Source organism: Nelumbo lutea, chromosome 1 (genome assembly GCF_056320005.1).
Source record: "Nelumbo lutea isolate HS-2025 chromosome 1, American lotus-T2T, whole genome shotgun sequence".
In the NCBI taxonomy this organism is placed as follows: Eukaryota; Viridiplantae; Streptophyta; class Magnoliopsida; order Proteales; family Nelumbonaceae; genus Nelumbo; species Nelumbo lutea.
In genome coordinates this window covers 64405970-64421561 of record NC_142684.1, presented here as the reverse complement: position 1 = coordinate 64421561, position 15592 = coordinate 64405970, and the positions used below count along the sequence as shown (strand labels likewise).

Below are 15592 nucleotides of genomic sequence, written 5' to 3'. Positions count from 1 at the left end.
GACAGAAATACCCCTACACTAACAGTAACCTATGTCACCATCAGGAAACATGATATTTATCAGACATGACTGGCCTAGAAAACGTGTCGTAGGCGGCTAGACATGATCTCCAAGATTCTTGCTACCCACCTATTACACATTTAGAATAAGATACCTCTAACTTGTACATTCATAATATAAGAAAGCAGTCCATACATGCTGAGGTAAGCAAGTTTAGGGATTGGATTAGCCAGTAGCCACTCAAGCATTAGAAAGAACTTCAACCATGAAGTTGCAAGAGATAAAAAAGATAAAATCCTTAACCAGACCTGTTTTTCAGACTCAGTCAGTTTGCTCCACAGGTGTCCAATCTTCTTGCTGATGGCTTTTTCTTGCCCATGGTGCAGAGGCTTCAGTCGGGCATAATGCTCAGCAAAAAAGAAATTGTAACCACTCCTGTTTGGTTTAGGATGAGAGGGATCCTTCAATGCCAACCTGGATCTTTTTCGGTGCCGACGAGGAGGTACAGTTGAAGTATTAGAACTCAGAGACATCTGTAACTCAGGAGGAACATGATACAGGACACCTTTCAGCTTATTGGGACCAAAACTCACAGTCACTAAATATCCATTGTCAAATTTTCCATCAATTATCCCAGTAACCTGACATCCAGCACTCAATTCTGAAGTTCCTGTAGATGACCAAAAACTTTTAGCATCCAAATTCTATAGGAGAGATCCAATTCTTAGAAATATAAAATGCAGGGATCACTTCCCCATCAATATTTTATACAAGGTACCATCTATAAATTTCTATAAGAATAGGATAGCTCAGCCATCTCAAACAAGTAGCCACATCCAATCTTCTGAATAATCAAGCTAAACAACAGTTTTCTTGGTTTGGTTCTTACTCATTTTTTTTTATTTTTTTTCCTCGTTCCTTTTAATGATTAATTGGTTTTATTATGTATATGCTTTGGCAGCCATGACTAATTGCAGTGGTTTCTGTACTCTGGATAAGGATCCAATTCTCCCAAGCATTCAACAGCAGAGTTGGCCCTGAGTTGCTTTATGTTTTACACGTGAAGGCTTGCATTCAAATCAGCATTAAAACAGCAGAGCGGAACAAATCCTTGTTATTTCTTTATTGTTCACAATCATTTCACATAGAATATGCTTCAAACAAAAACCAGGAGGAAAAGAAGACTAGTGTATGACCTGCTAACTGATCCGTGGTGGTTTGTTTCTCACTAGTAGATGGTGTGGCTCCTGTGCAACTGACAGGGCTTTTGGGTACAGAATCTGTATAAGAACATAGCATTCAACAAAATTATAATACATAGGCACAAAATAAAACATGTAGAACTTATAACGATCAAAGTAAAAGTATACCAGATGCCTGGATTGAAGGGCTGTTTTTACGAAAGAAATACAGCTGTTCATAATGGTGAAGCAATGATATGTAGTACTTGCGCAATACAAAGGATGCATTAGTAATGGTGCTTGGGAAATTGAAAATGGTAATGACATCTCTCCATTTGCGATCTCTTATAACCTGTTATGGTTCAAGAGAGAACTCAATCATATTCTCTAAACCAGCAATGTACACATGCATGCACACATACAGGTAAACAGGAGAAAGAGAAAAAAAGTGATCCAGAATCTACACATGGCAATTTAGCTGACAAAAGGACCCTACTTGTTATGTCCATATCCAATCTTCTCCACCCAAGAGCTCAGATAGAAAAGACCAGCATTGGGTAATGGACTTACAAAAGAATTCCACATATTTACCACATCACCTTCCCCTGTGGTAAGTTCCATGCCAGTGGCCCTCTCTCTCTTTCTCATGACAAAAAGGAGAGAAAAGCCCTCTTTTTATCAGCAGTGTAGTTAAGGCAGCCATGCAGTGTTTAGGCATTTTGGCCCAGCAAAATAATGCGTAGGAAAAAACTATCGGCATTTTGGTTAAGAGTAGTTTATTTGAGTTCATATAGCTAAAACAGATTCACATTAGGTTGTTAGTATAGATCTTTATAACTCAAAATGCATTGAAAATAAATAGCATCTTACAAATCATCATTCTAAACATCACAAAAGTTTCTCTAAGAAATCAATTGATTATTAAATTAGTTTTGAAAATACGAATTAAAGCGGGAAGTAAAAGAGAAGAAAAGAGAGAAAATGGAGCAACAGAAAACAGATTTGAGAGGAGAAAAAAGCACTAGGTATATCGCCCTTTTCCATTATCTATATAGCACTCTACGACATGGAAATTACCAGAGCACCCCTGGGTTTTCCCTTTTAACAGCATCAATAACCAAGAAAATAGAAAATATATCAACTCCCTATCAGCCTTCAATAAATATAATAGGAATATATTAGAAGATTCCTACTCATACTAAAATGTTGCACAAACCAGTTGAACTCAAGCATAGACCAAGAGAAACCCTTCGTAAAATTATCTGATAGGTGTTGAACCGTTGATTGGTCTTGACAAATGGAAAACAAACTTCACCAGAAAGCACCTTCTTTCTTGCAAAATGACTTGTCCATCCCAATATGCCTTGCCTTGTCATGTTGTATTGAACTATGGGCTATGTTAACAGTTACTTGATTATCATGAAGCAACATAACTGGCTTGTCAATTTAAATGCCCAACTTCCTAATTAAAGAACACAACCAAAGCCTCTAAAACTCCTCGTTCCATGGCTCTATGTTTTACTACTGCACTAGAACACACAACTAGAAATTGGAAATTGTTTCTTACTTTTGTAGCACATTAAAATTTTCACCTATAAGCACACAATAACCTGATGTAGATCATCTATCATCAAGCAAATTTCCACCTTCATGTGATCACCACAAAGTATACATGATTTCTTTGCTAAAACTTCCTTCAAGTAAGCTAGGATGCATTCAGTTGCTGCCTGATGTGTACTACATGGTGTATGAAATATTTGGGTTGGCCATATACAAGTATAGTAATGGACTATCCTCAGAAGAATTTGTCTGAAATTTTTTATGGATCAGATGTAAACCAACCCCCAAAAGAAAAAGGTATTTCAATCTGAAATTTTGAAGAAAAGTGAAGAAGAAGATGGTAAAAGAAGAAGGGAGAAAGAGAAGAGAGTTCAATCAGTTCCCTCTCTTTTCTCGTAATTACTTTTATTAATCTAATCTAAGAGGACATAATTACAAATATGCCCTTAATGGGGTAGCCAGCTCATAACATAACACAAAACAATGAATAAAGCGTTTACAGGCCCATTAACATAAACATAACAAATAATAATATAGGAAATAAAAAGACACTAGGGCCTATTTGATCCAGTCTCTCTATAGGACCACCCCCTAACTTCCATGTATCTTTAAGTAGATCTAAAACATACTTTCTTTGAGAAATAAAACACCATGCTTATACAATTACCCAAAAAAAAAGGACACCATGCTTATAGCAAGCAACCACAATTTCAATGAAGTACCTAAATTTGCCCAAATCTTTAACCCCAAATTCAATGTCTAGGAATTGTTTAAGATAATTAATTCCACGTTGATCGTTTTCATCACCACAACATTATCAATGCACACAATAAGCATAGTCACCAACTCACCTATTGTTTTAACAAAGTGTGATCAGATTGAGACTAAATAAAACCGACCTTCTAAGGGCACTACTAAATTGAGCAAACCAAACTTGAGGTGACTGCCTTAAACCATACAATGACTTCTTGAAGCAATATATCCTCCCTCTCTTAAAACTAAGATAAAAGCCTAAAAGTGATGCTATGTAAACTTCATGCATGTTTCCATTCAAAAATGCATTCTTCACATCAAATTGATAAAATGGACAAGAATAATGAAAAACAATAGATACCAATACAAAAATTGAAGCTATCTTAGGCATCTTATCTACTGAAGAAAGTCTCCTTATATTCCATGCTATACATTCGAGTCTACCTCTTTGCAATTAAGCTTACCTTGTACCTTTCAACATTTCCATCTACTTTTTTTTTTTGATAAATAACATCAATTCCATTAAAATAATGAATAGATACAAGAAGATCCCCTTAGAGGCGTGAGGAGCAGCCTCTCCAAACAGTTAATACACAAACTACAACAGAGAAAACATGAATGTTGAAATTAAAACAATAGTTACAATTGTGCCCAGAACAATGTTTCCCTATTTATCCCTTGTTTTGCCAAGACATCGGCAAAAGCATTAGCTGATCTCCCAACCCATTGTACTGTTATAGACATATTTCTTGTCAGCCATTTGAATTTCTTAACTCATTTTTGTAGCCCCAAGTGACATCCTCCGGATTATTTAACCAGTCTACCACTGTCTTAGAGTCTCCTTCAATCAAAAGCTGCTCCACGCCCACTTCTTTTGCAAGAAGTATTCCTTGTAATGCAGCTAGCAGTTCTGCCCGGATAGAGTTCCCAACTCCTAAAGGGCCAGAGTAGATTAAGACAACCTCTCCAGCCTCATTCCTTAGTACACCTCCCATACCAGAGGGACCCAGGCTACCCTGGCTACTCCCATCAAAATTCAGCTTCAAAGAACCAAGAAGGGGGGGGACCCAGCTAGTCACTGCCCTTCCCTTGTAGGAGGAACAGCTTGCTACCAACTTCCAATCCTTCCAACAATCAGCAAAAGTAAAATGGTTAAATAATTCTAGAGTCTTTAAGGTTTGACTGCTTCCTTTTTCTTGGAAGATTCTGGCATTCCTTTCTTCCCATACTGTCCATAACAATGCTGCTCGTGAGCATCTCCACATTTTCCTTCCTCTTTTATGGGGCCAAGAGAAGAAAGAAGGGTTAAAAATTGTGCTTACTTCTACTGGCATATCCCAACTAGACCCAAACAAAGATAGAAGCCAAGCCCAGAGCTCTGCAGTGACACTACAAGATAAAAATAGATGATTACAATCCTCACCATGAGATCTGCAAAGAATGCACCGGTTTGGTGAAATACAAAGGACGGGTCTTCTCTTTTGTAGGTTGTCCATCGTGTTTACTTTACCATGCCACACTTCCCAACACAAAGCCATAACCTTGGGGGGGACTGGCCTACACCAGACTTCTTTGAAAGGGAAACTCTGATGAGAGGGAGATTAGCAGAGGAACTTGAAAAAGGAACCACAAGAAAAAGACCCTTTGGAGTGAATGGCCCAAATCCTTTTATCAGGTTTTGAGGGATCCAACCAAACCTTATCAATGAGACATAGAAGAGTAGACAAACACTCAATTTCCTCATCCCTTAATCCTCTACGGAAACCGAAATCCCAAGACAAAGTTGGTAAGGATAAATTCGATGGAAGGAAACAAAGTACAATGAAGGAAAAAGGTCTTTCAGAGGGAGATCTCCAACCCAAATGTCCTCCCAAAACCGAATAGAAGTACTTGAACAAGCATCATACCTGACATAGCTAAGGAACTGCAGAATAACGTAGTGAATTGCTTTCCAAGGAGTGGCTAGGTTAGCCCTCCTTGATGCACCAGCATCCCAACCACTCTCTGAACATCCATGAATACTCTTCACTACTTCGTGCCAGAGTCTATCCCGCTCCAAAGGCCATCTCCACAACCACTTCCCTAACAAAGTTGAGTTCTTTTTAAGCACATTCCTGAGCCCTAATCCTCCCTCCTCTTTGCTTCTACCCACAACCCCCCACTTAAATAAATGGTCTTTTTTACCTTCTCCTGAGTAGAAGATCAAGACTGTAATCAGTCTTGAATCCTAATAGGTTTTAGGTTTACAAAACAGAAGAACTGTGAGAGAAAGGAGAGAGAATAGAAGAGAAACAGGAGAACACAAGTGGTTGAAAGGAGGGACAGATTCTAACAGATCTGCCGCCGCCACTTTCTTATTATTTATAGGTTATGTTTAGTACATAATGGAAAGGGCACATCTGCCCTTAGTACTTACATAATAAATAAAGTAAATAAAAGCTAAAATAAATAACAACTAAATTAACAAACTGACTCAAACTGACACTACTATAACTGGAACAAATAACTACACATGTTGTCCTACGAACACAGTGGGGATCACTGTAGTGGAGCCCACATCAGTGTTCTCTACACTCCCCCTCAAGTTGGGAGTAGATATCTATCATTCCCAACTTGGATAGGTCTGTCTCTACTTTCTTCCTTGGTATAGCCTTGGTGAGGATATCCGCGAGCTGCAATATTAGATGTGATGTACGGAAGACACACTTCTTGTGATGTGACCCTTTCTCGCACAAAATGTCGATCAACTTCGATATGTTTAGTTCTGTCATGCTGCACTGGGTTGTAAGCTATATAAATAGCTGCCTGATTATCACAATACAGCATTAAGGGCTTTTCATAGTCAATACCCAACTCTTCAAATAGTGACCTCAGCCACAAGATTTCAGCCACTCCATTAGCCATTGACATGTATTCCACTTCAGCACCGGAGCGGCATCTGTATAGACCTTCAATCATCAACACTCCCAGCCCAATCGGCATCTGTATAGACTTCCACCCTCATGTGATTATTATTCTTGAGCAGTATACCTCTACCCGGGCATCTCTTCAAGTATGCTAATATTCTCTCTGCCGCAAGAAGATGAGAAGTTCTAGGGGAGTGCATGAACTGGCTAGCAACACTAACTGCATAGCTGATATCCGACCGAGTGAGGCAGAGATAATAGGAGCTTTCCAACCAACCGTTGGAACATAACTTTGTCTTCAAGAGGCTCCCCGCCCTCTGCACTAATCTTGTGATTTTGTTCGATGGGTGTATCAGCCGGCTTAACACCCAACTTTCCAGTTTCCGCCAATAGATCTAGAACATATTTTCTCTGAGAGATAAAAATCCCCTGTTTGGATCTAGCAACCTCAATACCCAAAAAGTACAGTAATGCACCAAGATCTTTCACCTCAAACTCTTGATGAAGGAGCTGTTTGAGGGACTCAATCTCATGACTGTCATTTCTTGTCACCACAATATCATCAACATATACTGCAAGTAGTGTCAGAGAGGACTCCACCCTCTTGATGAATAGTGTATGATCTGACTGGGCCTGCGCATAACCAAACTTTCTAAGGGCTAATCTGAACCTATCAAACCAGGCTCTAGGTGACTGCTTCAAACCATACAATGCCTTGTTCAGTCAGCAAACCTTCTTACTTGTCTTTGTATCATAGAATCCAGGAGGCAACTGCATGTAAACCTCTTCTTGTAAGTCTCCATTCAGAAAGGCATTTTTAACGTCCATCTAAAACAGGGGCCAAGAAAGATTTGCTGCAAGGGATAACAGAACTTGGATGGTGGTCATCTTGGCTACTGGGCAAAGGTCTCCAAGTAGTCTATACCATAAGTCTGAGTGAACCCCTTTGCAACCAATCGGGCTTTGTACCTTTCAATAGAGCCATCAGCATTATGCTTCAAGTGAACACCCATCTGCATCCCACCGGTTTCTTTCCTTTTGGTGGGTCAACCAGTGCCCAAGTATTATTCTTCAACAGGGCATCCATTTCAACTTGCATTGCATCTTTCCATTTTGGAACTGAGATAGGACCGGTAAGATGGAGACAAACGATCATAGGATAAGAATTGTGAGATGCTGTGTCCTGTAGAAGTGGTGCAATGTCGTTTCCCTTTGAAAATGGCAATAGGGAGATCAAGGTCATCCACAAGAGGGGAAGTGGCAATAGTGAGAGGTATCTCAGTAGGCTCTGGATCTGGAGCTGCGGAAGGAACTGGAGCTGGCCGGGACTGCCGATGACTAGGATCAACCTGCCTGCATCGCCTGTGATAGACTCTCAACTCCGGCTCCCTCTGACCACCCTCACCACTACAGCCTTCATTATCCAGTGGAATAGGTAAAGGAACAGCCCCACTTCCACTCTCACTGCTCTCCCCCTAAGGAAAGAAACTCACCACTCTCACTGCTCTCCCCCTGAGGAGAAACCCTAGGATAATAAAGTGCCTCCTCAAAGAAGGTGACATCCATGGAGACAAACCGTTTCCCTAAAACCGGATCATAGCAGCAATAACCCTTTTGAGTTTGTGCATAACCAAGGAAAATGCATTTGAAGGCCTTAAGTTCAAACTTGGAATGATGAGGCCCGAGAAGTTGAACGAAACAGGTACGACCAAAGATTTTAAGGGGAACAATGAACAACTCCTCGTCTGGGTATAGAAGGGAAAAGGGGGTTCTCATATCAAGAACCTGGGAAGGAACTCGATTAATGAGATAAATTGCTGTGAGGATAGCATCAACCCAGAAGCGAATAGGTACATTGGAGGTAAACAAAATGCTTCTAGCCACCTCCAAGATATGCCTATTCTTCCTTTCGGCAACACCGTTCTGTTGTGGTGTATAAGGGCAAGTGCTCTGGTGAATTACTCCATGGCTAAGAAGGTAGGAGGTCAATGGTTGAGCAAAGTATTCCTTTGCATTATCAGATCTAAGGACTTTGATTTTGGTCCCAAACTGAGTGAGACCATTTGATGGAAGTTTTGGGTCAGAGCAGGAACCTCATCCTGAGAACGCATAAGATAGACCCAAGAAAAACGGGTATGGTCATCAACAAACAGTAGAAAATATCTGTACGCACCCATAGAAGAGAAATGATATGGCCCCCAAACATCAGTATGCACAATATCAAGAGAGGAATTATTCCTTTTATTACTTAAAGAATAAGAGGTTCTACAATGTTTGGCAAACTCACAACTCTCACACCTCAACTTTGATAACTCAACAGACTCAAATAAAGAAGGAAACAGACTCTTCAAAGACATAAAAGACAAATGACCTAATCGGTTATGCCAAAGCATAACCGAACTCACAAACTGGTAAACAAAAGACTTCTTATCCACTGACTCCTCCCGATGAGAACTCTCTCCAAGCAGATAGATCCCGTTCGTCTCACGGCCAGTCCCAATCACCTTCCTTGTCTCCAAATCCTGAAAAACACATCGGTCAGGGAAAAAGGTTACTGAAAGGCTCATGTGTTTGGTAATACTACTAACTGAAAGCAGGTTAGTATCAAGCTTAGGAACATGCAAGACAGAAGATAAAGAGATAGTATCCGATAGCTTGATGCCCCCCTTGCCCGAAATGGGAACAAGAGAGCCATCAGCAATGGATACTCTATCTCGGCCAGAGGACAAGTGATAAGAAGTGAACAAACATGGCAAGCTAGTCATATGGTCAGATGCACCTAAATATATTACCCAGCAATGGTCAGTATTACCTAGAGCTGAAGCATGGTAAGCTGAGGCTCGAGTACCTGAATGTGCAAATGCAGATGTGGCAGGAGCTGATGGTGACTGAAATGGCTGAGGTGAACTCCCAACTTCCTTTTCCAACTATATGAGGGCAGCCCGAACAGCAGCTAAAGTCTCTAGGGATGTGCCTGATGAGGATGTTGAATCAGTGTTCACGGCCACATGAGCATTACCCTTCTTATTTCTTAGTTTTGCTAGGACCAAGTGAGGATGTAGCTTCCAACAAGAATCTTTTGTGTGCTTGGGTTTCTTGCAATGTTCATATACCAGATCCCATTTATCTTCCTTCTTCCGGTCCCTTTCTGAGTCACTCCCTGGCTTAGGTTTAATAGCTGTCAAGGCTGGGAAAGAGGGTTGAGGCTGTATCATGACTTTCCTCCTGGTCTCTTCACTATGCACCAGGGAGTATGCTTGAGAAAGGGTCATATTATCTCTTGTCAATATCTGTTGTCGCACAATGTCATATTCTGAATTCAAACCAGCTAGAAACTCAAATACCCTATTCGTCTCGACTTGCTTTCTGTGAGTCTATGCATCTTTGGGACTCTCCCACTCAAGGGTCTCTAGATGGTCAATCTCATGCCACAAGGATTTCAAGGTAGAGAAGTAGACAAAAACTGGCTTCTCTCCTTGTTTAAGGTTGTTCACCTCACACTTCAGTTCATAAGCTCTGGCAACATTAAGGGGTTGGGAATAGGTTTCTTTCACAACATCCCACATCTCTTTGGTTGTCCTTGCCCACAAGTAATTCCGGTTGATATGTGGCTGCATAGAATTACACAGCCACGCCATAACCAAATAGTTCTCTTGAACCCACTTGGTGTATGTTGGGTCATCCTTGGAAGGTTCTTTCACATCTCCCAAGAGGTAACCCAGTTTTCCCCTTCCTCCAATAACCATCATGGCTGATTGAGCCCACTCCAAATAATTTGACCCATCAAATCTCATAGTTGTAATCTGAAACCCGGTTTCAGATACACTACCATAACTGTGGTTTCCAAAACTACTTTCTCCCTGACCCTTAAACTCCATCTTTGATCAAGATTCAGTGGCTACAAACTGTTAGAGTCACTATACCAGAAAACAGAGTAAAACAAGCAGGTCTGAAAACTGATCCGAAACCAACACAAATCTGATCTGATCTGAAATCTGATCTGATCTAAAACCAACCCAAATCTGATCTGAAATCAATCGCCTATCATAGTATAGGCAAGGAATCAACTCAAATCTGATCTGAAATCAACCGGCATGCACAATACTAGGCAGCTTGTCAATCTGAGATGCTATTTTCTGAAATCACTACTGTGGGGCCCACTGCTGTGAGAGCAAAATTGGGGTTTCAACTGTGGGTCTGAAATAAGTGCTCAGATGCACTCTCCAAGCAATCCGCACAAGTGGGACTTGTCGTAGGGCAATATGAAACCCTAAAAACTAATCACCTCTGAGAGGGAAGGGGTTCGGCCCAACAGTCAAACCCTAGAAACAGACTTAAACACAGTTCGGCAAGTCAAACCCTAGAGACAAACTTGAACCTAGTTCGGCCCCTACTTCTAGATAGGTCCAACCTATCTCGACTGATTGCAGTCTCTGAAACTAAATAAAAAAAACTTACTTATGTACCTTGGTTTACTGTCTTCTAGGGTTACCTAAACCCTAACCTTCGCTGCTGCTTCCTGACTACCAACTCTCTGCAAGCCACAACAAGTCTTCAACTGCTGCGAACCTCTCCTGGTAATCTCCAAGATTCAGCCACTGAATACTTCTTCAAAGCTTCCAACCCTAGCTAGTCCTCATGTGGTCGGCTAGACTAGACACACATGAGAAGCCCTAGATAGGCTCTGATACCAAGTAGAAGATCAAGACTCTAATCAGTCTTGAATCCTAATAGGTTTTAGGTTTACAAAACAGAAGAAAAGTGAGAGAAAGGAGAGAGAATAGAAGAGAAACAGGAAAACACAAGTGGTTGAAAGGAGGGACAGATTCTAACAGATCTGCCGCCACCACTTTCTTATTATTTATAGGTTATGTTTAGTACATAATGGAAAGGAACATTTGCCCTTAGTACTTACATAATAAATAAAGTAAATAAAACCTAAAATAAATAACAACTAAATTAACAAACTGACTCAAACTGACACTACTATAACTGGAACAAATAACTACACATGTTGTCCTACGAACACAGTGGGGACCACTGCAGTGGGGCCCACATCAGTGTTCTCTACATCCTGGTTCCCACAGAAAATCTCTCATCGATTTTTCCAACTTCTTCGATTCCCTAGACGGTATCCTAAAGACAAAGAGATAATAGGTAGGTAGATTCATGAGGGTAGCTTTTACAAAGTGATCCTCCCACCCAAAGAGAGAACTTTTCTTCCAAACAACTAGTCTCTTTTCTAACTTCTCCAAGACTGGGGTCTAGAACCTACTCTCCCTAGGGTTTGCTCCCAACGGAAGTCCTAAGTAAGACAAAGGCCAGGAGGAAATGGAACACTCAACACAGCCTGCAATCGGTAATCACTTTCAAATTAGAGACTCCTTCAAAAACGGTAATCAATTCTTTCAAATTTTCCACCTTCTCACCAAAACCTCCCTCACAGAAGATCATCAAGTCATCTGCAAACTGAAGGTGAGTGACTGGAATTCGGTTTGTGCCTACTCTCCAACCCCTTATTACATTTTCCCTATCAGCCCTAGTGATAATTTGACTAAACACAACAGCTACCAAGGTAAAGAGGAAGGGTGAAAGTGGGTCCCCTTGTCTGATTCCCCTACTAGCTAGAAAAAAATCCCTCACCACCCCGTTTACCAGGATGGAATAGTGACAAGAGCTAACACAACCAATCATCCAACTACGCCATCTTTCCTTTTTCTTTTCTAGTAGCCTAGGATTTGGAGTATCACCCTCCCCATCCTTTCTTTGTTGACCTCCTAAGTCCTAACTTCTCTTCTACAAAAAGTCTAAACATCTCCATAACCAAATTCCAAATCCTTTCTCCTTCCTCCCCACCTTCCTCTTTATCCACCAAGTCTCCCAAGATTTCTATTTCTTTTCTTGAATCACATGAAATGGCAGTATTTAGATTAGGGCTGGTCTGACCTGTAAGCAAAACAACAAGAGGACTAGAAGAAAGATTAGTAGTAACAGGAGAAAAAAATAAAACAAAGGAGGGGAAATGTCAAGTGGACAAGAAGGAACCCAATTAACAAAGTTGAGGCTTTTGTTGGGAGCCATCTCTTCAGAAACAACTCTTAAATTGCCTTCCAAAAGTTTCATACCAATCATAGCTTTGCTTGGGGACAGTGGATTCAACTACACCCTGACCTTGGTCTTGTTTTACACTTGGTTCTCTCCTTTCCTTTACCTAAGTGTTCACCTCACCTGAAGGGTTACCTCCAAGTCCACAATCCTTATAGGTACAACCAGAGAAGCTTCTTGTGCCACACTGTCACCCTCAAATAGTAGCCTCTAGATTTGTTCATGGGTCGGGCCGAGCTTTGTCTATGTATCAACAGAATACATTCAAGCCCGAACCTGAGCCCGACCCTCATATAAAGCTCAAAGCTCGGGTCTAAGCCTAAGCCCGATCAAAATTTTGAAAGCAGAAGTTTTTTTTTCTTTTTTATTCAATAAAAAAGTATTTTGTTTATATTAAAAACCCTTAAAACTCAAAAGAAATAAAATATCACTATTACTTGAAAAAAGAGAAGATGAACAAAGAAAAAATATTGTATATATTTTTTATTAAATAAAATATGTTTTTTATTATTTAATATATATTATCAAGTTGGGCTCAGGCTGAGCTTTTTTGAGAAAGCCCGAGCATGGCCTGGTGTTTTAGGCTTGAGCTCACGGGCCTAAAATTATGTCCAAGCCCGACTTAGAACGGGCCAAGCTGGGCCAACCCGTCGGGCTACCCAGCCCATGAACAGGTCTAGTAGCCTCATACTAGTTTCTTCCTCATAGTAAAACTTGGATCTATAATTCTATATTTGCTACCTATACTCCTTATGCTGGATTCCGCATAAGTCTCTTCCATATCATTGCCTTCCTCATCCACACTAGCCCAACCTAAGCCGAAATTTTTTTCCCTATCCTTCCTTCGATCATATCTTGGATTCAATTTTTTTGGACTAGTGGAGTAAGACACTAGTCTTGGTTTCCAAGTGAAAATTGCTCCTGAAAGCGTTGTTTTACGAGAGCCAGTTGTTGGGATAGTTTTTTGGAAAGAAGGCAACTCAACAGGACAAACTATACCTTCTTCGCTCAACTCCATTGTCACATGATTACTTAAAGGATCACATACCATGGTCTTTGGGCCAGCTTCAGCCAACTAACATATTTCACAGATGGACCAGGTCCATTTAGATCAAAAAAGTTTGGTCTTACCCGCCCTCAGCTAGGCCAAGCCCAATAATCCCATTTTTAGAGGGAAAAACACCTCCAACTGTCAACTCCCTTTTAAGACAACTATCTGGCTAGAGGGCCTCACCTCTTGACTTCTTGGATACCTAGCTTTTAAATCAGCCACTAAGGTTTAAAACCTTCTTTCCTTATAACCTCATTCGTGTTTTCCACGCAAAGGTGCATGTCCATCTGTCTTCTCAAGCTAGAAGCCTCTACTTGGGCATAGGTCTTCAGCGACTGCTTCTAAGGAGGAACTAGAGAAGGTAATTTTCCAACTATTTTTGGTCTTCCCTGAACCTCCTCTTCCTTGTTAATGAAATCCCTCCAAAAGTTTGAATTGTCTACTACTAATTTTCCACGTAAGAATTCTGCCTCCACTTCATCATCTTCTACCTTCCGCCCTTCTCTCCACAGTTAACCAACCACCAAGGTCACAAGTCAAGCACTGTAAAGGGTTCCATATGATTCAATTTTGATTCCCCTCAATATACCTTCAAACTTAGCTCTAGTCACTTTGATTGCACTTGAGTACAAATCTCCTAAGAAAACACTAGTCAGAAAACTACCACACACAGTTGCTATTAAATTTTGATTCAATTTTGATTCCCCTCAATATACCTTCAAACTTAGCTCTAGTCACTTTGATTGCACTTGAGTACAAATCTCCTAAGAAAACACTAGTTAGAAAACTACCACACACAGTTGCTATTAAACGCATGTTGGATTCCGACCAGAGATGGAACAGGAGTCCTAAAATTCTGATTACCACTCCATCTTCATTTACCAGTTTCTCATTTGATAGAGGGGACCATCTCACAACTATCAAATGTCCTTCTTCCGTTTTAATAGCCACAGCTTTGATCTCAATTGAATCTTCAAGTAAATATAAAAGTAAATTTAATAGAGCTTTAGATTTTCCAAACGGAGTTAACATAATCTCTCCTTTTAGTTTGAGATGTTGGCTCACAGCTATACTGACTTTCCTCCAGTCCTTCACCTCTTTTGTAGTCTTAATCACCAATTTTTGTTGCCAATCTCCTTTACCCTAAATGATGATAAATTTTGAAGTCCCTATAGAACCCGTATGGCCCCCTGGCACCTCTACTCTGCTGTTTACTATCTCCTTCCATCCTTTCGCTCGTCTCCCTTTCGAAATGCATAGCATCTGTTTTGCTCCTTGTCCAAAAAAATTCACCAGTGTTAGATACCATCCTTTCCCATTTTTTCTTCTTTCTACAAGATACCTCCTCTCCCTTGCATCTAGCTATTTCTTCCAATCTAGATTTCTTTTATAGGAGATCACCTCGTCCACATAATTCTTAAACTAAGCAATCGCCTCCCCTACCAATAGAACTGATGCCATTTTGAGCTCCCTTATTTTAACTATTGATAAGCCCTTCACCATCATTTCCTATGCTACAAAGGTCTTGTCTTCAATCTTTACTATCCTTTCCCACCCTATTGCTCGAACAAAATCTTCTTCGCCTGCTACTCGAATTGTTGCCATTCTCTTCAAATGCTTGCAACTCCTTGAAAACAAGGCTGAATCCACCATGACCAAGCTGATTCAAATGGCTGCTCAAACAAGAGTTTATATGATGCTTAACGCCTTAACCAAGTGACAACTCTAGCATTCTAGACTCAACATTGCAAAAGACTAGAATAACATAGGAACTAAAGACTTTAATGAAATAAAAGACAAATCACCCAAACGGATATGCCAAAACATTATCCAATTAGCAAACTCAAATGGTACAACATAGGGGTGATCATGGACCAGGCTTTGGACCTATGTCACTTAATACACTATATTTAATTCTTTAATATACACAGTAATTTATATTAAATGGCATATAATGTATGTAAAAAATATATGGTATAGTTTACATATATATAATATATATTGTATTATCATTTTATAATTTTAATATATATAAA

The 15592-nt window shown here is 40.2% G+C and overlaps 1 protein-coding gene across 2 annotated transcripts in view; it reads right to left on the bottom strand.

Annotated features, from left to right (window-relative positions):
* Positions 1-15592, bottom strand: part of LOC148874942 (high mobility group B protein 10-like) — a 46449-nt gene that overhangs the window by 10341 nt on the left and 20516 nt on the right. For both annotated transcript variants that reach the window (XM_088963917.1, XM_088963916.1), the window contains 3 exons: positions 1371-1533; positions 1197-1280; positions 309-670 (listed from right to left, as the gene is read on the bottom strand). In XM_088963917.1, the coding sequence (XP_088820043.1) occupies positions 309-670; positions 1197-1280; positions 1371-1533 (609 nt within the window). The remainder of the gene's footprint in view (positions 1-308; positions 671-1196; positions 1281-1370; positions 1534-15592) is intronic.